A 25,357-nucleotide genomic window follows, 5' to 3' on the forward strand; every position below is an offset into this window, starting at 1 on the left:
CATTAGCGAGCAGTGGGTCACACTTATGGCTTTCAATTTCTGTATTTCCCATAATTCATTTCCCCACATCTCAATTTCAAGCGTCGTTTGCTGGCAGTGGGGAGGGAAGGCATTCCTGAGGCTGGTGTGGATCAGAACTACAGTGTTGTCGCATGCTGAGTGGTGCCGCAGGTGGTACAGAGACAGGGTCGGGGTGTCAGGCGCACGCAACCCCATCAAGTCTCCATAGTGGCCCTCCGAGCTATTCACGCACACCTTCACATGTTCTCTCCATCTTCCCCCATGTTATTCTGAAAGACCTCACAGGGGGCTGCAGGCCGGCGCACATAATCACTCGGTTTTTCTTCATTAACGGCAGAAAGTAGGCTTCAATAGTTATTAATTACTGCTTAACAATAACTTGTTCAACGCCTTACATTAGTGGCAGAGATTATATTATACAGTTATTTCAACATATTCAGAATATTCATAATCAATTTTTCAACTAGAGCGAAAGTTACATGTGAAACGGAAATTTATAATGGTGAAACACTACCAGCCCATCATTCGAGCACGCTCACTGAAATCTAAAGTGACAACTCAAAGTTGAAAGATTTAAGAAATGGGTGCTGTTAGTTGGTAAATGGGTTGCACTTACATAGCGCTTTTTTAACCTTAGCGGTTCCAAAGTGCTTTACACTGTGTCTCATTCACCCATTCACACACACTCGCACACCAGTGGTAGCAGAGCTGCCATGCAAGGCGCGAACTTGCCATCGGGATCAACTTGGGGTTCAGTGTCTTGCCCAAGGACACTTCGGTATGTGGAGTCATGTTCAGGAATCGAACCGCCAGCCCTACAATTAGTGGACAACCCGCACTACCACCTGAGTCACAGGCGCCCCAGTAGTCAGTAGTTAATATCTACCTGCGTTCCTTGACGAAAGGCAAAAATTAATAAGCAAAAGCTTATGATGTCATTTCTCTCAGTAAATCGTTCTTGGACTTTTACTTTCATATTTTAAACTGCCTTTACAGATTTGTACTTTCCACATTAAGTCATTTATAATATATATATAACTATTACACACAAAAAAATAAGACTTAAAACGGAACACTGACTGATAAGTTGATAAACATGTATTTAAATAGGATGTAAATGCACAGGAACTCCACACAAGCATTCATACAATTAGCATTCGTACAAATACAAAAGCATTCGTACAATATATTGTAAATGGGACTGAAAATTGACCTGTGACATGAAAAATATCTGAAAATACGGCTTGTTTCTTTCTTTTTTTTTTTAAATTTAGTTATTTTTGTGAGAGCATACATTTCATTCCACTGGTAACACATACACACCTAACACACACCGTTAACTGCGGTCATCTCTTAATGACTAACACCTAACGTTACGTCCATTAAGTATGCCCTTTATGCATGATGCATTATCCATCCCTACAGCTTTCATAAATAACATCATTTCAACCTATTCTACAGAAACATATTTGGTCAGAGTGAAATTCGAGGAATAAATACCTAATATACATAAGTGTGATGCTGCCAAGGTGTGTGGTTATTGACAAACAAACATCCTGTTTACCAATATCCCGATGTAGGTCGTGGTTGTATGTGTGCTGTGTGTCTGACTGTCAGATCTCTGGGTCTCAGAGGACCGAAGCGAGAGGCCATCGCTAATCCCACACCATCTCATTAGCCATCAACCCCCACCACAAACACTCCAAATTATTCACATGTTTGTGTCGTTACCCCCCCGCTTCTTTTGTAGTCGCTTAATGATTCATCATTTCATATGCAAGTTCAACACTGCCTTGATCTTTTCAGCAAAGAGCTGGGAAATCAGAATGTCTGCTAATTATACACGGAGAACTGAAATATGAAAACAACAGTGCAGGACAAAGCCCAAGAGCACGCACAAAATACACAGTAAAACAAACACCGCCATACAAACAACACCAACACAGGTATACACGCACAGATGTGTGCATACACAATCAAACAGAGAGACATGGTGACACACACACACACACACACACACACACATACACACACACAACGGCCGTCGAATTTCAATTAATAAACATTAGTTAATGCATTTGATTATTAATGAGCCTATAATTTTACACTGCCAAGGACAGATCATTATCAGTAAGTAACACTGCATTATCAGTAAGCAACACACAAACCACTTAATGAGAAAACTGTTTCACAATCTTAAGCACAGAAAGTCATAATAAGAACATATCAAGACTTTTATTTGTTTCTGATTAATTCGTAGTTATTTACCAACAGTTATGCAATTTACTGCTTATATGTAGCTTTACTTTACTGTTTCTACAACGATCATGAAAAATCCTGTCCTCAAATCGCTTCTCGATTCTGATTGGTCAGAAGGTGTTGAATCATTTCCGATAACAGCTCCGGCTCTAATTCACACCACAGCTTTCTATTAATGTGCTTCTTCTAATATGCTGTCGTACTGCTATATTAACAGCTCATTCTAAAGGACTTGAAAGGTCATGCTACACATAATCTAAGACTTATGGCATAATGAACATTACCAATGTGTTCTTTAACAAAGAAAATTGATCACTCTCGATGTGGTGAAATTTTCCATGAGGAGACATGTATGGAATGAGTCTCCAGTGTCAGTGTTTTGTAACGGTTAGATGTAAAGCTGTAACTTTACGTTTTCCACCATTTCAGGCTGGTAACATTAACGCCGCTGCACATCGAGATGCATTACACCACTCCGCTATTATTGATTTTCCTACATCATCATCCCCCATTGTATTTTGTTCTTTACTTCCTACATGCTGTTCTAGATATGTAGCTCACTATACAGAAAGAAAACCAGTGACTCTATTGTCTATTTGAAAATTCCTACACAATTAAAAATGCACAACAATACAGAATGCCTTAAATGACATAGCAGACATTTAGCCAATACGGTCTAGCCTAGCCTGTCTAGCCTTCCACACTGTTTTAAGTCATAGTTTTTGTCTTCTGACAAAAATATCCTTTAAATTTAGTCAATATTTCGTCATGTCATATTTATTCCTTTTAGTCTATTTTCTCGGACTAAAACGGTATCGAGTACTAGTCAACAGCGTTTTACTTGATGGGAAAATGCAAAAATGAAATAAAACATTCACGCATTTTATATATGAACTTAAACATGCATCAACAAAAAATGTGAAATCTGCCCTTGTTGTGAAAACCTGATCTGATATTGGAACGTTATTATGAGACTCTACTGTAATACAATACTGTGAATTCTTTATGCGTTAGTTATTCATTGTACATGTTTTAGTGCGTTGTTCTGGAAAGAGCGTATTCACTACGTGACTTACAGTTCTACCTAGCGCCTTACTTCAACTTGTACGTTCATGTCATTTTGTGCAGAAGCAAGTTGTAATATTAGGCTTGTGTTGTGTAGATGTCGGATTGATCTCATGTGTATAGGATGCGTTTGGGTGAGTTCATTAACCCGCTAGTAAAGCGCTTCAGTTTACCGCTGTTCATTCACTGTTCAGCTCCAGCTCAAATCCTGACATTACTGACTACGACTGGATTATAAATATTGTTTATAGCTATACGTTCTATAGGTTTCTTTTTAAAAAAAAAACATTGCTAGTGTGCTGTTAATATCTTGCGTCATTTTTTCAGCAGTATGTTTTAATTAAAATCAGTGCTAGTGCTTGCTACACATCTTAAATTGAAACGCATAAAACTATGTGCATTTTCATCTTAAATTCCACTGATATTTGTTATCACAGCCTCAGAGCAGACGAGAGGACAGAAGCAGCACGAAAGACTAAAATGTTGATGACATTCATTCTTATGTAAACAAACGCATGTAAACACGCTGGGCGATATGGAGGTCAGCAGAAATGATTATATATCCATATATATTACACGAGAAGTCGATAATGTAATTATCTCGACAGGCCTTGTTACAATAGACGTAGGTTAGGGGACTAAAATAAGAACACGGATCTTAAACGTTCAAATTGTGAATTTTTGCCTTTCGATATGTAAAAGTTACAAATGGTCATGAACAATGAAATTCATTCTGACAGTGAACACTGTACACCACACACACACACGGGAAAACCCTACCTGAACGTGAAGGGAGAGGATTTGCTGTTAGACACGTCTGTTGAGCGTTGGTCCATATCAGTCTGTCAGGGAAAGAAATATTTACAGATAATTACACACTTCAATATTAAATGCATAAAACACTGTCTATAATGAGACCTCAGTTTGTGATGTGTGATTACAATGAGACAACCATCATATGAAAGACATTACAAGGGTCAGCAATTACGTAGTATGTATTCCAGCAAACAGACGTTTTTTGGTTTTTTTTACGTGCTTCAACAAATAAGTATTGGTCTGCAAGAGCTTGTTGGTACACAGCTGCATAATAACTATGGAACTAATATCTTTACTAATTAAAAATAGCAATTACTGAACACAACTGAACAACAGACTGTGTGTGGGGATAAGCAGGGCCAGGCTGTACACATTATGCAATCTTAATGGGAAAATAGGATCCAAAACTGTCTAACGGCTGCCATCTTCTACAGAAATGCAAAATTCTCAAAAATAAGCAGTGTGAATTACACAAAGATGTCGTACAGAGATTTAAAATCTTCAATGCAAACAACCGTGAGCGAGTACACTTGAGAGGAATTCTGAAAAATGTTGTCCACCTCCAAACCGCAGCATCAGGAGTGTTGTTTTTTCCCCCCACAGCATTCAAATCTAAAAGCTCTTCTAGAAACACAATAGCAGCATGGCTGTAAGAGGTGAGCAGACATATTTAAAGAAGTTGTATAAATGGTTGCTTTTGTTGTTGTTTTTTTTTTTAGTCAGAAAGTCTCTTTAACTACCGTATGAAGAAAGTGAAAGCCAATTCAGACAGCATGTACTTTATACAAACATTTTAAACCACACCGCCTCTGGTAAACCTACATGTCACCTAATCCCACAGCAATGTAAACTAATGTGCGTAAGCAAGAATTTTTTTCGAGGCATATACATATATTGGGGGGGGGCAGTGGTGGCTTGGCGTTTAAGTCTTTGGGTTACTGAGCTACTTATCGGAAGGTCGGGGGTTCAAGCCCCAGCACTGCCAAGCTGTTGGGCCCTTGAGCAAGGCCCTTAACCCTCTCTGCCCCAGGGGCGCTGTATCATGGCTGACCCTGCACTCTGACCACAGCTTCCTGACATGCTGGGGTATGCGAAGAAAAGAATTTCACTGTGCATATGTATATGTGATTAATAAAGACAAGGCAAGCGTTATATAATAATGACACTCGTGAATTACCATGCAAAAAAACAAAAAACGTAAATGCTGTTTGTTCACTGTCTCATGTCACGTTTTAATGAGCTGCGCTGTAATTACAACAGGTCCAACTTCAGCTACCCACGACCCCCATGTTGACACCGTTTCACACAGCGGCGTTAGTCTTCTTAACAAAAACGAAGCATGTTTTCAACTCAGTAGTGCGCTACATGGCGTGTCGTGTGATTTTGGGACAAAGAGTTCAGATATCGAGTCGTGTATGATGGTGTACGATGCTAATCGTCACGTCTCAGTAACTGCTTCGTGTAGCATCACGAATGTGAGGTGGATGTGAGGGTCGCTATACTCCAGCAGTAGCAATGAATCATGACACTTTCATGTTAGACAGGAAGTGCAGCAGGGGTCAATGTAAGCACAAAGCCCTGATGTACTTCCTTCGAACCTTTGACCCCATCAACATTGATCAAGACAATGCCACGTCCCTGTAGTGTTTCCTGGAGAGCGCTAGAGCGTCAGGGACCAGAGCATGGAGACACTTCCTTGTTTCATCCAAACAGACATAACAGAGTGCACTCAGAGGAAAGGAAAAGGCCTTTATTTTTGTGAACATTACATTCCACTGTATTTCATTAACTTCCCTGTGGAACTCTTATCTACTTGTTCTAATGGACAGACACTGAGTTTCTGTAAAATAAAAAAGAAAAAAGAAAAAAAAAAGAGAAACGAAAAAAAGAGTCCTCAGTAACGTCAGGAAGTGAGTAATGTACATGTTTAAATCCCAGCGGGGTGCGATAATATGCTTTTGTATTCACAGCATAAGGCGGCATGAAGATGTTCCACTATTAAGCACAAGGGTGCAGGTGCAGGAAGAAAATGCAGCGTGTGTAATCAGAGACCTGGGGCGAGCAGGCAATTGGTCTCGGCTTCTCCCAGCTGTGGAGTCGACCGGAACTCGGGATATTCACGCGCTACAGGCTCTCAATACAGCATGCAAATCAATTGCTTTCTACCAAACGCTTCCTGCAACTCCGGGCTCTAGCCATAAAGACTCTGCTTTCCCCTGGGCTTCTGCCAATCAGTCATGGGTACTAAATATTGTTGTACGGTCCTCAGTATGCTCATTATGTCTCTTTCCATTTAAAAAAAAAAAAAACAAAAAACACAAATACTCATGAAATTATTGTCCAGGAAAGTAACTCATAAAGAGGCTAAGGTGTTGCCTCATAAAAGCTTAATTTAATAACAACAGTGTGACACACACCTTCTTAAAAAGACAATGCACTGAATTAACAAGGACGTGACAACCGACGGCATGGTTCACATGAATATAGATAGCTTCACTCTGACATCCTCGTTAATGAGGACTTGAGACGGCCCAGCAACTTTAAAAAAAAAAATAAAAATTAAAAACAAACGTTTGGAAGACCCTACACAAGCACTACCCTAACAATTCATTTTAATTAGTACCTCCTGCCTGCAATTGATCATTCCCTCACATTTACTAATTAGCTTCGGCTGTTTTAACCACGGTTTAGTGATATTTCTCATTAGGGTAAAGAATGGATTAATCTAGCTGCTGGCAGATGATCTGACAGAACATATGTCTTTGGGTTTATTTGCTCTTGCAGCATGATCTACCTGTGCTGAGCCCTTTCTAATGAATGATGTGTCAAGAGTAAACGATGGCCGAACACACGCAGAGACGCAGATAACAGCAGACAAAGCCAAAAGAAAGACAAACACACTAACGTACGATGTCTAATGTACGAAGACAGGCTGGAAAAAATTTGCAGCACACATGCTGCACAGTACCTTGCTATTAGCTTCATGCACACAATAACTAATAGGTCTATTCACTCTAATTTCTATGGCTCTTTGATGATGATTATAGGAGAGGGTTTAGATGAGGGAGATACAAATACATTTCAAAAGGACAGAGGCTGCAAATTTGCATAAAATCCCAGTACATGCTAGAGCAAAGCAAAGCGGTGTGTGGACTAATAAAGGACGCGCCTGAGAATTTCGGGTGAAATCATTAGCGAAGACATTAGCAACAGCACTTCACAGATTGTACAAATTAAAATGCAATTACCTCAATGGACATCCAACGCTCTTGCACTGACTGTGTGCTCTAATAGCTGTGCATCACTGCTGAACCCTGAATCTTTTCCATATTCTGAAACGTAATAAAGGACTCAGCCAGTTCCTTTATTACAGGACAGGAGTGAAGGTTATATGGTTAATTTAAGGCTACCCATCGATTATAATAAAAGCAGAGCAGATTCTGGTGATTGCCATAATCCGAATATAATCCATGTAGTAAAAAGCGTTCTACTATCAATCAGATCGTGACTCGGTCGATGATTGTAGTGCAGCAGGCAGCAAAAGTCAGAAGCTCGTGCTACAGTTACGGCATGGTCACACCACCGAAAAGCGCACACTGTTTCAACATACAAACCATAAGAACACTTGTTTTGCTAAAGCTAATAAGGAGTCTTGTTTTCTGGTTGTTAAACCTGGTCCATTAGGCAACTATGAGTAAAAGAACAACAAAAAGCTTGGATATGAAATCTGCTTGTTTTATGAGACTGGGGTACTGATCTGTCCACCCCTGTGTGGTTCCTAAACTGCTGTGAGTCATAAAAGTAACTCTGTAGCAGAAATTCCCAGTTAATAGCATGCAGCATCACCCAGCTGTGTCATACTTTATCACGCACTAATCTTAGAAAAAAGTTTGGCTCTGTAGCAACCAACTGGTTATCGTTAGCTAGTTAGATAAAAGACGGGCCGGAGAACACAGATTGTTTCGGATTTCAAAATACACAAATCACCAAATCACTCTAGGGCCAAAAGTTTGCGGACACCAGACCTTCACACCAATATTTGGGGGAACAGTCCACCCCCAAAACGCTGGAAGTACACAGTTGTCTAGAATGTCTTTGTATGCTGTAGCATTACAATTTCCCTTCACTGGAACTAAGAGGCCCAAACCTGTTCCAGCATGACAATGCCCCTGTGCACAAAGAAATGCCCATAAAGACAGGGTGTGTCAAGAGTGGTGATTTCGAGTGGCCTGCACAGAGCCCTGGCCTCAACCCCACTGAGCACCTTTGGGATGAACTGAAAATTTTCATGGATGAATCTGTTTTCTACACTAAACTGCAGTGTTTGTTTCTTTGTCTCTTCCCTGCAAACGATAATTCGCTGATTGATAGTCCATTGTATTTATTTTGCACCTGGCATGTATATGCATACAAGTATTCTTGACCTCTCATTTAAATAGCTGTGCTATATAGTGCCCCATTACTGCATCGTTGTATTATCATATTAACCACAAAAAAGACTATTCATATTCAACACTTCAGCAATTTGCAGGAACATTAATATTTTTGGGCACAACAACAGTTGCCTTATACCCACCCCCTCCCAAAATAAATCTAGGTCTTCCCATAAGTACGTGAATGCTGTTGCTTTGACTTTGATATAATTCAAATCACTTTATTTAAATTACTTATTTAAAAAAAAGAGTATACTGTTTAAAATGAGTACTTGGATTTAGCTTTCTCATTCTCAGTTAGCCAGCTCACAAAAAGTGTGTGAACGGCTTAAACACAGATACTGGTTATCTTCTTCTTCTCAGTGATGAGCGGGTGTCAGAAACGGGAAGTTGTGCAGCGCCACCTTGTGTACCGGGGTGTTTCTGCGTTTCAATAAGCGCCATCTACTGTCAGGGAGTGAATTTAAACTTTCATTCAGTGCGTTTAATACCAAAAAAAAAAAAAAACACGTAGAAAAACAGACCGTTTGTGAACAGGCCCTAAGACATACTGCAAGCAATAATAGAACAGCTGATATGTTTATGAAGCATCACTAGTGAACACACCACCACAGGACATTTAACAACACAGAGCTCTACTGCCTCTAAGTGCCAGACAGTTGTAGTATAAGTGATACATTTACAGTAACAAGAGTTACTGTTACTACGTGTGGCTCTAACTATTAAACCCTTGGGCTCACAGATATGGAAAATACTCCCAGAGCAATTAGCAGCAGCAGAGACCCTCAAACACACAAATAAACCTGCATGTCACAACCATATCCCTACAGGCCTGGGCATGCCTGGTCTTGTGCAGAGTCTCCAAACACCCTAGATGATATGTACATGAACCAAAACTCTCCCTCCTCACCATAATGTTACATTTTAAAATATTATATGACATCAGAGTGAGGTTAAATAAGCATTGCGCTAAAAAAAAAGAGCATTGTGTTACTGCTGGAAATGGAGCAAATAAACAAATATGGCACTTGTTATTCCTAGATGTGAGCTACAAGTGTCAGAATAAATGATGAATCTGTGACGGCCCGGAGGAAAATCGTGACAGCATCAGTTAAAAGATTAGGGCTTCGGGACATCGTTGCTCTACCTATTAAATCTAATTGCTCTTTTGTTAGCATTCAGCATTAGTCACCGTCATCTCTTTTTTGGCACTGCGCTTCCTAAACAAAAGAAGCTTTAAAGTGTTAATAATGTTATTAACATATTTAGAATAAGAACCTCTGAAGGCAGCGAGGAGAAAACAGAAAAATAAAAAAATTGATTTAGAAAAAAAATAATAAACTATAATTAAATATATAATTTTCAGAAAATTAGACACCTAATTATCGAGATGAAAGAATATGAAGTACTTGAATTATTTAAAAGTTCAAAGCCATTTTGAATTAAAATACTGATTAAAACCGGATAGATTAAATATAAAATTGCTTCAAACAATGTCTGCCAATAGCCAGCACTGTGGGATTTCTCTGTACAATCAGCTGCTATTTAAAATCTCAGTGTGATGTGAAGAATATTTTTTCATCAGATCTTTTAAAAACCTGCCACAGTTTTTCACAGGCAACAGAGGCCAAGCTTCAGGCCCTTTTCTTTCTCTATGGCCCACTTATTTCTCCTGTAAAGGCCAAGTGACATTCTGAACAATTACTCGGACCTATTACCAGAAGCTCTCGCTACCTTTTTCCTCTCTGTCTGTCTGTCTTTCAGACTGCAGCAGCACAGAGTGCATTAGTGAGCGCCAACGCCGCCATTTCGCTGGCCTCACTTCTTCATGACTGACACACTGGTGAGCTGGGGGAGGGGAGGGGGGGAGCATAAAGAGCAGGCATCTAGCTGTCACCATCACTGTTCCCTCAAAATGCTCGAGGGAGGAAGACAGAAAGAATTGGGGAAAAGGATTAAAGAGAAAGGGGGGGGCCTGGGGATATATCTATCTATATATAGATAGATAGATAGATACATACATACATACATACATTATATGGCCACAAGTATGTGGACATCTGACCATAACACCCATATGTGCTTTCTGAACACTGAACATCCCATTCCAGATCTAGTCCCCCTTTGCTGTTATAATATCCTCCACTCTTCTGGGAAGGCTTTCCACTAGATTTTGGAGTGTGGCTGTGGGGATTTTTGCTCATTCAGCCACAAGAGCATTAGTGAAGTCAGGCTCTGATGTCAGCAGGCGAGGAGGCCTGGGGAAGTCAACATTCCAGTTCATCCCAAAGGTGTTCAGAGGGGTTGAGGTCACACCAGTGCTTTCACTTCAGCCTTGGCACACCATGTCTTTATGGACCTAGCTTTGAGCACAGGGGTATTGTCATGCTGGAAATGGTTTGGGTCCCTTAGTTCCAATGAGGAGTGATTCTAATGCTAGAGTATACAAAGACATCCTCTACAACTGTGAGAGAACAGCTTGGAGAAGAACCACATCTGGCTGTGATGGTCAGGTGTCCACATAGCGTATATTTTAAAGGTTTGGGCAGGCTGCATTAAAGGAAACGTTCTCCCTGAAACACATTAAATACGTGTTTGTTAATATACGTTTGATGCACTTGGAGATTCTGGCGCTTATTGGTGCTGTATATCTGTTATACCTGAGAAGTTAGTGGTTGTGTGCTGCTCTGATATCACAGGGGGACATTGTTATTGCCAGCGCAGTTACAATGGTGTTTAATAGTTACACACGGTCATTGAGTCAATTTTAACGTTTGGTCTTATATCCTCGTACTAGGGCTGCACAATTAATCGAATATCGATTGCGATTACGATTTTGACTGCCCACGATTAAATGAACATGATCGACTGCGATATTGACTATTAAACTCACAGCCAATCACATAGAGCGGCGCAGAGATTACGTCATTTTGTAATGCCAAACCCGGAAATGGTGTTAGCGTTTTAGCGCTCGAGCAGCCAGTTTTGCCGCGAGCTCCAGCGCTTGCGCGAGGGGAAATCATGATGCTAAATGGCACTACAGAGGTTGTCGGGGACATTAAACCTCATCACACCGAACAGGAAAAAACTTTGCAGATAAACTCAGGGCTCTACAGCGTGACCATTTCACTCGCGTTTGCAACTGAAAAGTACTTTGTGTGACTGAATAAATATTTATTCACACTGGTGCGAGTGACCTGTTCGGAGTTGTATAATACAATCGGAATAACAACTACAGGAAGTCCAAAATGCATCTACAAATATAGATAAAAAATAGATATCATAATAACTTCATAAAATATAAATAAAATGAGAAATGAAATAATGTTTAATTACTATGGGTTGCATTTAATATCAATTTGACATTAAGCTTAGTTCGCTGTCTCCCTAGAAAGCTATAAGCCTTTTTCCGAATATGGATCATGCTTGTGTTAATCTACTTTTAATTAGGACTCTTTATTGTTTAAGATATTTAAAAATAAATATTTTATGCTTGTTTATTTATCAATTAACCAACAGTATTTCTCATTGCTATTATTTTAATTCAATTAACAGTGACCATGAGCAGAGAGCTTACATTTAACTGTTTATGACAGACCTCCTGATTAAAGTTTAAACAAAAAAAGATTGGTATCTGGATCAGTTTCAGTCGTAAAAAAATCCTGATCGGTGCATCCCTAATGAACACCATTAAACTAAGGTAAATGAAGGTAAATGAACTCACCCAATCACATCCAATGTGAGATTATTCAGATATATACACAATATACACAGCGCGGTTCGAGAACTGACTCCAGCCCAGAACCATGACAGTGGAAAATGTCTAATAGTGTAGCTTTAAATATATTTAAGAGGAGCAGACTTCAAAGACTGAACATTGAGGTTTATTGTATTTGTTTACAAGGTAGACAGGGTAACAGTGTTTTTTTTTTTTTTTGCATACAGTCTGTAAAATGAACTGAAAATATTACGTTTAGTTTATCAGAAGGTAAATTAATGTGTCATGGCTCACACTATGTTCCTAAATTCTGTCATAATTGACCAGCTCAAGTTTTCTCATGCCCACTTGTGTGTCATATAGGACTGTGGCACATTAATGTTACCATCTCTAAAAAACATAATAATAATAATAATAATAAAATAAAAAACTTCAGCTGTGCTCCTAAAAGAAATTGTCTTGCGTCTCTCCTCCTGTAAACACTCTTACTGCCTTTTCTGCATACACCCGAATTGTTTTCATTTGCTTGCATATTGTTATATTTGATCACATATTTTCATTTGGTTGATGGCATTTTTATTTTTTACTCACGCTATATTTTGGGTACAATTTCATTTATATTTTGCTTCTATGAGACGATGCACTTTAAGGACAAGTCTAATTTGATGCAAAGATTTGTACATTGGCAGGAATGTAGCACAACATGGAGGTGAAAGCAGCGGTCTGTTTATTTAAATGTGAAAGTGCAATAAAAATATGTTGTCCCTAAAATCACTGAATAATCGTGATCTCAATATTGATCAAAATAATCGGGATTATCATTTTGGCCATAATCGTGCAGCCCTACCTCGTACGGTAATCTGAAGGTCAGGAACAGAAATTGCTTAAGTGACTGAAGTAGCCAGCAAGATTTTCAGAGAGAAACAGTCCTCACTTTCTGATATTTTGAAGCCAGAGTCTACCAGAAGGCAGGGAGTATTGTGAGCGCTATCAGAGTTTATAAATCTCCCTTCAGGTAGAAGGTTTAAACTTCCCAGGACTCAGAGCAACACCTACAAACATTAAGCAACAAATATGCTTAATTTAATATGCATAAAATTTAATTGTATTTATTGTTCTTTGTCTTTTATAAATTGTGCATTTTATTATTTGTTGTCATACAAAGCTGCGAATCAAATTTCAAATATCAAACATAAGGACTAATGGTTAGATTTTGCTGTTAGCACCTAAAAACAAAAGAACAAGAGGTTCTACTCTTATTCGCAACGTTCAGCGTCATATCCGGAATACATGTAGCGAAGACAGCAAACATTTGACTCAAAGCTACAGAATTCAACGCAACTATACGATGGTGTTATTACAGCAGAGACTCGGTTCAGCTAATTATAGAGCTATGAGATGATTAGCACAATGCCACTGATCAAGGACACTGGTATTAGCATGAAAGTTGAAGCTTTGGAACACGAACTGTTTGACCAGAGTGTACAGATGAAGAGAGCTGGACTGACTAAAGGACTAAAGTGCTGCTGCAAGAGCTAATTCCCACCAGCACCACTGTCAGGGGGTAGTTGAACGGCAAAGTGGATAATGTAAGAAACCTTTAAAGTGAATATAGACCAACTTGAAAGCAGTGTAAACCAAAAAAGTAAACTCAAAACATCATATATTTATTATGAACAGGCATGTCAATCAGGGTGAATTTTTCCTTTAATGAGCACTGGTTAACATGTTCCAACATTTAAACCACAATTTGGACTATCAGACTGTTAACAGCCTCCAAAGCACATATAAACGGTATCAGAAATAGCCACCACCTCTGACTAGTCTAGGTGTTCTTCTTTCCCTTTACCACTGAAGTCCTGACAGTGGTGATTATATTGCATTAATAGCACATAAAAGCTTAACAATCTGAAAAAGAGACAAAGTCCAGACAGTGACATGTTAATGGCACTGCTGAACTAGTGCAATTTCCACGTCTACATTTATGAGCTTTACCATGGCTCTTGTCCTCTCACTGCTCTAGGAGACAGCAAAAATAGCACTAACCTTCTCTCTAAGCTCAATCCCCCAACAACATGACAAAGATCCATTGAGTCTAACATAAGACAAAAAGTACTGCTAATGTCTTCTGAAGACCGCTTTGTGCATGTACTTACTTTTTTTTTTTTCTTCAATATTTGACTTTAGTACAGTTAAATTGGAGATTTGTGACATGCTTTAGCTCAAATTGTTGTAATGTAATCTTCAAACAGAACAGTGGCATTAAATATTACAGAAAATACTGTTCAATAAACAAAAGGAAAGAATCCTACAATGCACCTGAAGAGGCATAACGTGAGACAGAAAAAAAAAATATGGTGTCAGAATGATTTCTCTAGCATCTAGTCTTTTGGGGTAAATTAAATAGTAAAATAATCCCATTTTATTGTAAAATAAACGGCATTGCTCAACCCATGTGAATAAGTCAACATAAAATATACAATCTTAGGAATGAAATACACTCAAATCATATGGCAGAAGCACAATACATAAAATCAGGTTTCACTCCTGTCAGCAGAGGAGGCTACAGTAGGCACAGGATCACCAAAACTGGACCGCTGAAGACTGGAAAAAGACCAGGCAATGTTTTTACAATCTTCAACTGTTCAGTTTCAGTGAGTCTGTGCCCACTGTAGCCTCGGACTCCTGTTCTTGGCTGCCAGAGAGGAACCTGATGCAGTCTTCTGCTGCTGTAGCCCATCTGTCTCAAGCATTAACATGTTGTGCATTCTGAGATGCTTTTCAGATGACCATGGTTGTAAAGAGTGTTTATTTGAGCTACTTACAGCTCAAACCAGTCTGGCCATTCTCCTCTGACCTCTTTAGTCATCAAGAGACTGCCACCTATTGGATGTTTTTTTTTTGTTTTGTTTTTCACACCATTCTGTGTAAATTCTAGAAACTGTTGTGTGTGAAAATCCCAGTAGATCAGCAGTTTTGGAAATACTTAACCAGCCTGTCTGGTAGCAACAACCAAAGCACAACCACGTCGATGTCGCTGAGACCACAATTCTTCCTCGTTCTGATGTTTGATGTGAACATTAACTGAAGCTCTTAACCAGCATGTGCATGGTTTTATGCATTGCACTGCTGCCACATGATTGTCTGATTGGATAATTGCTTGAATGACCAGGGTACTGGTGTTTCTACTAAAGTGGCCAGTAAGTGTATTTAAACTGGGTGGCAACTGCAGTTAGTATTCAGTCTCTCCAGTTTTCTTTCCCAATACTTCATGGTCGATTAATCGGTAGAGCATACGATTCATTCATGTATTCTTAGATTTTTGAGTTAAGCATTACAGGCCAAATAACTAAATGAACTGCTGAAGGCACAGACAAGGGGGTCTCCCTGTCGCAGTCCACAGTGGAAATAAAATAGGGATATATCATCAATACCATTATCACAGATAGGTGCTGCTCTCCTCTAATTCTAATGCTTTTAAAAATAAATAAATTACTGAAAAAAAAATCCCTTGAGTGCATCAGTAGTTCAGTGCAGATTTCATAATGATATATGATTCAATTTTACATCAGTATTTTAGAGCTAGAAGGACCTCGCTTATCTCTAGCGTTCATGAATGCACGATCATAAATCTCTGACAAATTACCATTATGCTGATATATCACAATAGTTACACTTTCATCAAACAGCCAATCTTTTCTTTTCTCCACTATGTGTTTTTGAAGGATCCCTGTCATAGTTGAATCCCAAATATCATGTAACTAGGATTGGATTCTACGAGTACTTTATATCCAGTACCAGATCTCGCAGTTTCTTAAATTCAAAGTCTGCCATTTCCTTCAGTGTATAACCTCACAAAGTTCACTCAGTTGACTCTCTTACAGAAATGGCTTCCCATGGCAAAAGAACCAATTACAAAAACACAAATACCCGTCCTTTCTGTAAAAGGTTCAACACTACCTCCAAACCATGGTTTAAAACACCACCCAATTCACCATCTTAGATCTTTTATTTCTTGACACCTGGCCTGAGGTAACTTGGGATCAAAAATACTCGCAAGGAACAACTTGACAGAATAGGAGTGAAACAGGTTTCCCTTTTAGACTTTGATCAAGGAGTCTGAAATTTATCTACATGTATGCATTTTGTCAATGCAAATGCACTTACAGCATATTTGTCACCCTTAGCTATACTTGTACTCGATCAAGCTAGGATTGGATTCGACTTTTAGGTTATTAATGTTTTCTTCGTTTGCCTCTCTGAATTGGAGCACATGGAATATCAGTACATGGAAATGTACAGGAAAGTTTCCTGACTCTGCAGGATTCAGGATCAACAGGATCAACCAAGCTGAAGGACAGTGAGTAAGGAATGATCCAAGTTGTGTCCCAAATGACATAATATACACTTATACTATGCACTATACACTCTGCCGTCTAGTGTATGAAATTTAGAAGGGTAGTATCATCTCAAACGGCACACTTTCGGTATTGTACTAACAGGAAGTATATGCTGTTTCCCGGTCGAGGGCAAATTAGGACAAACGCACATAATGCGTTTGATATAACAGATAACTAGCCAAAGCTGCCTTGTGAGATGAGAGCTGTTAAATAACAAAACCCAGTAGACAACCTATGCGTTACTATAAGAATTCTACTTACATTTGTAAGAGCTCGTGTCCACTGGAGTATCTTCAGCCATCTTGATTTTTTTTTTTTAGTTCAGCATCTGAGCCTGATCTAGCCCCTACCCATCTGCTATGTAAGGTAAGCTGCGACCGTTGAGTGCATGAACTGTCCATCATTCAGTTGTGTTTTTTTTCCAGGTTGAATGAGTGGATCATCCGGGAACTTTGTGCACTTTGTTTTTTGGGGTTTTTTTCCAGTGTGATCACACTAATCACACTATTTATACTACAAAATGGTGCAGAATAGTGCATAAGTGTACGATTTGGGACGCACCTCTAGTCACAACGGGTGCATCTCAGGCACTCACAGGTTTACAGAGAGATACAAAAGATGTTCTAACAAGTAGGGAAACCCTCTGTAATTTGAGCTTCTGGTATTAAGGCCCAAGGCAAGCGGCATGTGTCTGAACACAGATATCACAAGTAAATGAGATCCATAGTGTTACAGTGACAACAATAAGGCAATCAAAATGGTTCTTCATGTTCCTCTAAATAGAATACCCCTAATCACACAGGAATGTACACTCTCTTACCACCTTCCCTTTAAGAGAGCCTTCATCTGTGAAATGTACCAGTCGAAATACCCCAATCAGGCTGAAAAAGACGTAGCTGACTTAGTATTAGCAGGCAGGCTGGAAGTGCAGATAGAAGATGCAGAACAGTTTTAATTTGAGGTGTCTTTTTATGCAAAACTTTACAGCAATATGCGAAGTGAGAAGGGGGGGCACATCATCTTTTGGCATAGGAATGATAGCTTTAAAAGTGCTAGCAAGGACAGAAAGGAGACATTAGAACACAAATACTGTAGCAAAACAGCCCTAACAGGGTCCAAGCAGCAATGCATGGCGCTTGCAAGGTACTAAAGCATGGGTCAAGTGAAAATTCACTTTGTGTCTCATGTACATCATCAAGAAAATATATATGCAGAATTCTTAAAGTGTACACCCCGGGTGGCTGGACCAAGATACAGCACAGTGAGTAGCCTCTAGCAGTTATGACAATTTTGGATTTAGACCTCACATTTAATTTGTCTAAAACCACAGCTCACACACCCACCCACCTGTCTCCTGAGTTCCTTAGAGATATGAGGTAACTCAGGAGCATTATAACACTAGGAGCTGAATGGGAGGTCACTGCAAGTATGGCCTTGGGCTGCTTTTGGGATGACATCATTAAATGAAGTTAATCCGGCTGTATTTCCCAATTGGAAATCTGAGTCTCTAGCTAAGACAAAGTGTCAAGGTCTCTACATCTGGAGTGAATTTACACAGGGACTGTCGGAACAGCTGAACTGTCGGATCACATCTGACAGTTGGGATGGAGTGAGCTGGGACACACAAGAATGTACAAAGTGTCGGTGAGATACCGCTAACTACCCTACGTCTAAAGAACACATTCAACTATTGCGCATTTTTACTTGAATCAAGCTAATTCATTGTGAACTGACTGTTCTCTGTTCCACATTAGCCCTCTGAGCCCTCAAAGGTTACCAACGAAAAAAAATAAAGTGGAAAGACTACTGTCGACAGCAGACCTCTAGAGAGATGACCAATGAGATTTCAGTAAGAACTCAAATCATGGCCACTAGTACAACAATCAACCATAAGGGAAAACAAAACCTGCCTCTAATTAAAGCTCAAGGGAAATACAGCAATAACAGCATTCCAAGGAGAATGAGAAACACACACAGAAACGTTGTGTTAATATCCTACACATTTTGTATGTTATTACTATTTCAACACGTGTTGAGTTAAATTATCCGATAAATGTTTTTAAAAAATAAAAATATTCACACAAGTGACCAACACAATGTGTTAAATTATTGTCCAATCACATTGCAGACTGTGCTGCTGACATCATTCGGCTCTGAACTCGCGTCAAAGTGAATGTTCATTGCTTTGACCTTTTGATTGTGACCACAGAGTCCGAGTCCTGAGGCGAGGAAACCAGATGACCACAAGTAAGTTAGCGTTCATCACTATTTAGCGTTAAAGCTGCTGAAAATGCCTGGCCGAGTTCGTGATATTTAGACAGGGAGCTCTCGAAAAAAATGTTTATTTTAAAACGGTAACTCGGGTGATAATTAAATTTACGCATCACGACGGCTTCAAAAGTGAATATCATGTACTGCTTCCTCAGTGTTGGAGTTACTACTAGGGTCATGTGTTTATGTTGGCTGTGAAATACGGACTGAGGTTATTCTATAATTCTCGGGGTCTGCATCTTATCTGAGGCTCTGCGTTAGTGTTAGCTAGCTGGATGACGTCACCAATCACAGTATGGATGAATGATGCTAACCTAGACGCTCACCTGAGTTGATAACGTTACTTTAGCATACAGCTAGCGGTAATGTCAGACATTCCCATTCCCTTTTTGAAAGTCAACGATAATGTAGCATTACAGCTGTTCACCATGATGTAATACAGAGAGTGGGTTAAAGTTACTTACATTTAGCAAGTGTTTTGGACAAGGCAAGCTGTAGTAATTAGCATTAGGAGGATGGGTTAGGGCGGGGTTTCTTCATGTATTCGGTGAATGTTAATGCTGGGTAACAGGTGCAGACAGTCACTGACTAACGGAACTTAGCTAGCTCAGTACTGTTGAGGCCAAAAGTTCTTCACAAGGTTAACGTGACAAAGAGAGGTTAGGGGTTACAGTTCTTTGTAATGCTTTCCACTATCTCTGTAATGTTGGTTAACTTAATTAGGTGGTGGAAAAAAAATTGGCGGCGAGGTAGGAAAATAAATATTCGCAAGATTTTCCTGGCGGGTCTACAGCGCAATTTAGTTCTTTAGGACAGTGGAGGCTTTGGGATTGTGTAATGATAATGAATCTTTATTAATCACATATACATTACAGCACAGTGAAATTCTTTTCTTCACATACGTCGGCATGTCAGGAAGCTGGGGTCAGAGCGCAGGGTCAGCCATGATATAGCGCCCATGGAGCAGAGAGGGTTAAGGGCCTTGCTCGAGGGCCCAACAGTGGCAGCTTGGCAGTGCTGGGGCTTGAACCCCCGACCTTCTGATCATTAACACAAAGCTTTAACCGCTAAGCCACCTTTGCTCTTTTACAGCTTTTCAAATGGAAGGGAGAGGGACTCTTGTCTTCCCAGATGGCAGGGAGATTTGTAAGAAAATGCATCAACTCCAATTCTAACATCTGTCAAATGTTTAAATCATTTTAATAAACGTCACCTGAATTTCATACAATTATTTGTATATTTTGTGAGCATTTTAGGGAATTGTAGGGGAAAAAGTATAAACACCATATCTCTTCTTTTTGTGTTATTTTTTAACACATCTTTGTGTAGAAATGTTTAACAGCATGTGTTAAATGTACTAACACACTGTGTTGAAAGCAACACAATGTGCTGTCCTTAACTTGACACGCAAGTGTGTTCAAAGTCAACATGTGAAGTGTTATTTTTAACACATCTGTTTTAAGAGTGTATACATGGCAGCTCCATCGTGTCATTCATGAACCCCAGCTCTGGAAATACTCCAAAAGTCTAAAGAGATGCCTTCCAAAATTACAGTATTCGAGTCTTATCTGAAAATGTCTCCGAATTTAAACTGAAACAAGAGCTCGGAGTGATTTCGAGTTTGAGGTTGGATGATGATGGGTGGGGTGACCACAACCCCCCAGCTTACGTTTGCAGAAACGGGAAGCCACACATCACTATCAGTTAGATGCAAAAGCTGCATTTCAAAGGTTTCTGGTGGTTTCTTTTTCAGAAGATCTTAAGGAAAACCGAGCCAGGCAGCTGTATTTAAACCTATGTACTGGCTCTGAGGTTTTGTAGCCAGGTCTTACTGAACCACAAGAAAGACTCAGAGACAACAGGAGGGAGAATAAACGTAGAACTAAAAGCAGAAAGGCATGATAAAGAAATACCTGACTAAGCAGTTATAACCTCATGCTGCCGTCCTTATGGTCATGTTTCCTACTCTCGCGTTCCACAATTTCTTTCTTGTATCCCCATCTTTGTCCTTTTATACCTTCCAAATCATTTATGCCATCTGCTTTACTGTCCACAATAAAGTGTAAAAATGGCAAATCTGTACGTGCATAATTCCACCATTTAGCCTTGATGCCTACTCCATATTCCACAACGAGACACAGCACAGGGCCTGAATCTCTGATGTGGTAGAAAATGAAAAGCTTCGTATATGCAATAAAAACAAAACCGAGAGCCAGGATGGCTGCTTGGTGACTCAGACACGGATGATCAAGAAAGAGATGGTGACAGAGAGACGGAGAGAAAGAGAGAGGGGGGCTGGCCGCAGGTGTGGAGAAACCTTGGGAGAATAAGAACATTGCAAAAACAACCATCCACTTAATGTGCGTTGAATATCAAACAAAAAGTGAGGACAGAGAAACAAAAGGAAAGAGACAAAAGGTCAGGAGGAGACCAACATGGAGACACAGGAAGAAGGAGGGTTGAGTCCGGTTGCATGGGGAGGAAGCCCCACTCTGTGAGAATGTTTCGGGGAGTGTTCCGGATGGCTGGCGAAGCTGTGTGGGTGAAAACACACTTCAATGTCATCGTTCCGCTGTCTGATCCTCATTCCTGTCACCTACAGAGAGGAGTTTCCTGATCCTGTAAGGCAGGGAAGGATGGAAGGAGCGGCAGGGGGAGGACAGACGAGTCCTGAGATGCTGACATGGGCTGAAAAGCTGGGTGATATCGGGAGCATCACAAGAGGCTTCAATCAAGTTTGAGAGGAAGTGGACGAAAGGAGCAAGCTCTCGCAGCCAGACGCTTAAAAAGCAGAACGTCACTTGATCTGCTGGAGTGACCCGACAGTGAACACACAGCCTTGGAAAAGCTACATGTGTGACTTACAGGGTCCTCGAGACAAATGCAAGATGACAAGAAACGTATCCAGCACCTTATATTAAGGCCTCAGCGCACACACGGAGAGCACGTTCGACTGGCTTCCATGAACAATATGACGTGATTGTGAAGCAAATGGACGTCGTACAGAGGCTTTCCTTGCTATACAGTGGACATGGCAGCTGGGCAATCTCCACAGAGAAATGTGACCACATGACAAAATGTATCCTGATTTCTTTTGTTTTGTGTACATCTCATACTGAATAGTTTTAGATCTTCAAATGAAACACAATATAAAACAACGGCAACCTGAGTAAACACGCAACACAGTTTTTACTGTTGTTTTTTAGTGAAGCAAAAAAAAAGTTATTCAACACCTTATCACCCATGTGAAAAACTAATTGCCCACTTAAATTTAAAATCTGGTTGTGCCACCTTTAGCATCAATAATGGCAACCAAACGCTTCTGATAACTGGAGGTCAGTCTTTCACAGCTCTGTGGTGTAATTTTGGCCCACTCTTCTTTTCAGAACTGCTTTAGTTCAGCCCCACTGGAGGGTTTTTGAGCATGAACTGCCTGTTTAAGGTCCTGCAACAGCATCTCGATTGGTTCAACTCAGGACTTTGACTAGGCCACTACAAAACTTTAATTTTGCCCAGGCCCTGAAGCAGCAAAGCATGCCCACACCATCACACTTCCACCACCATGCTTGACCGTAGGTATGATGTTCTTTTTGTGGAATTCTAGTTACGTAGGTAACTGTGGTTCGGTGAATTCCGGATGACTGCCAAGAGGCGGTGCTTTAGCACTGGTGGATTATCGCAGCAGCAGCTATACAGGTCGAGTTAATATACCAATAAAATCACGTAGCGATGTAGGCTGAGCCTCGACGGTAACAGCCACATTAGCTCAGAATTCCGAGTGACAAAGAACTCTAGTGGTCATCCGGACTTCACAGAACCACAGTTACCTACGTAACTAGCTTTCCGTTTCATTCATCCTGACCACCAGAGGTGGTGCTTTACCAACGTAGTCATGAGAAATGCTATCCAACTAAAAAATACTCAAGGTTGCTCCTGAAGAACCGTTGATCTGAAAGTATGAGGGGTAACAACGTTGAGCTTGTAGAAGCGGGCAAAGGCACACGGAGAAGTCCACGTAGCAGCTGCACAGATATCCGCCATAGAAACCCCTCTAAAAGCAGCCCAGGAAGTAGACACAGCTCTAAAGGAATGACAAGAGATACCACCTGGCAGAGGCTTTTGGACTCTTATATGCTATAGTGATCACTTCCATAATCCAATTTGATAAACTCTGTTTCGATATGGTGGCTCCTTTCCAGGCACCACCACAACAAAAAAAAAAGCTAATCTGTTAGACTAGGGTGAACAGTAGCAGCCACATAACACCACAAGGCTCGCACAGGACACAGGAGGAGATCCCTTGACTGATCTGATTGAACTGTAGAATAAAAAGCAGGCAGATTGATCGAAATTTAGTTTGGTCAAAGTACAACACCAGAATCCTCCGGAAGCCAACGCATGCATAACTCGCTAACAGACGATGCATGCAAAAGGGATATCCACTTCAGATCAGCTGTCTACAAAGGCTCGAATGTCAGAAAACAGACAAAATCAAGTACAAGCTGTAAATCCCACCCAGGAAAATGTGGGTTACGGGCCGTTTTAGCCGTCTCGCACCCTTCAAAAAACTACAAACAAGAGAATGGGAACCAAGAGAGGAACTATTAATTGGCATGTGATATGCAGAAGTGGCTGCGACATGCACCTTTCACATGGAGGCTGCCTTGCCTGAATCCAAAAAAATGTTGCAAAAAACTGAGAACTCTTAGAACTTCACAACGTGTAGGATCCACCCAACGATCCCTGCGCCATGAAGAGAAAAACGACCAATATTATAATATTGGATAGAACTGACGTGTGGATGTAGCCCTAGCAGTAGTTATGGTATGAACAGCGGCAGGTTCACACTCAGTTAAAAGAGAGCTGGCCCCAAAAGCTGCAGACAAGCTGGGTCCGGGTGCCAAACAGTGCAGTCCATCTGTGAGAACAGATTCTTCCAGAGCGGAAGTTGCTATGGCCTGCCCACCAACAGTCTCAGAAGCATGGGAAACCAAGGCCTGGCTGGACATCGGGGTGCAACCAGGAGCGCTCTGTGGTTGCACAGAGATATCCTACGTAATGTTTCCCATAACGGAGGAAAGGGAGGGAATGCATAAAGCAGACAGTTTGGCCACTCGTGAAAAAAGTAAAGAACGTTGGAAAAAATGTAACAGAATGGCCAAAAGTAAGCACAAAAAAAAAAAGAGAAGAAAACAAGAGGAAAACTAAGAGACTAAAGAGAGTGAAGTGTATTGTCATTCATTGTGCTCCCCTAAAATGACTCGAATGAGCAACATGGTGGTAATAAAAAAACTCCATCTATCTGGAATCAGGCCATTAAGCAGGACAGTGGGAGCGACTGCTCGCTCTCAGAGACAAATACACAGGACACTCCGCTAACTCAGGAAAGCACCATAAACACATCCATACCTTCCACCACTACCACTTCACTCGTCCTCCAATTCAATAGAATCGTTTGCCTACCCCCACTCCCTCTTTATTATTGTAGCGTGAAAGAGGAGGCATATAAATGTATATAGACGAAACGTGAATACAAGCAAATGATTGTGTTAAAATAAGCATAGTTGATGAATATTTGTTTTTGGCATGAAATCTGCTGCCTTCTCATAAACACTTCCACACAAAACAGACACTTTCATTTCATCTTTTCATGCCAAACAAAGGAGTAATTAAAGAGCAAGATTTCCCAAAAATCCTTCGCAAACAAAGGACTCAAGGCTTTGAGAAGTTTGCGGCTTCTTAAAGAAGGACAGGATGTTGTTCTCCGAGCCAATGATTCACCACTAAAACCATAAATTTTGATCATATATTCATGTAGTTTGTTCTGTTAATTTTTATTTGAGTCCTTTGAGCTTCGGTTTAACGCATGAAAGATGAATCAGGATAGTAGTAGTACTATTATTATTATGAAATCTTTTTAGTAGTAGTAGAACTAGTAGTAGTTGTGTAGTAAGAGCAACTGCAATGGTAATCATAGTACTAGTATTAGTGATAGTATTAGTTGAATTATTAGTCGTAGCAGTAGTAATAGTAAGTGAAGTGATAGTGATGTTAGTAGTAACAGCTGTAGTAGTAATAATGGCAATAGTATCTGCAATTATAGAAGTACTAGAAGTAGTAGCAATAGTACCAGCAGTAGTAATACCATTAGTAGTAAAATATACTGTATATATTATATCAGAACGTATGATGTGAGTAATGCGTGCGTGTGTGTGTGTGTGTTAGAGATGGTCCGTCAGTAGGTACCTCACAGTGTGCAGGTCCGTTCTCTCCCGAGGGGCCCAGAGCTGAGTCACTGCTGCTCCTCACCATAAGAGGTGTGCCTGAAACACACACACACACACACAGTCATTTCAAGGCTGCAATCAGAGTGT

The 25,357-nt window shown here is 40.2% G+C and overlaps 1 protein-coding gene across 3 annotated transcripts in view; it reads right to left on the bottom strand.

Moving 5' to 3' along the window:
• pard3bb (par-3 family cell polarity regulator beta b) overlaps window positions 1–25,357 on the bottom strand; it is a 321,269-nt gene that overhangs the window by 195,146 nt on the left and 100,766 nt on the right. For all 3 annotated transcript variants that reach the window (XM_053627241.1, XM_053627242.1, XM_053627240.1), the window contains 2 exons: window positions 25,230–25,306; window positions 4,126–4,187 (listed from right to left, as the gene is read on the bottom strand). In XM_053627241.1, the coding sequence (XP_053483216.1) occupies window positions 4,126–4,187; window positions 25,230–25,306 (139 nt within the window). The remainder of the gene's footprint in view (window positions 1–4,125; window positions 4,188–25,229; window positions 25,307–25,357) is intronic.

Source organism: Ictalurus furcatus, chromosome 6 (assembly GCF_023375685.1).
Source record: "Ictalurus furcatus strain D&B chromosome 6, Billie_1.0, whole genome shotgun sequence".
Lineage (NCBI taxonomy): Eukaryota > Metazoa > Chordata > Actinopteri > Siluriformes > Ictaluridae > Ictalurus > Ictalurus furcatus.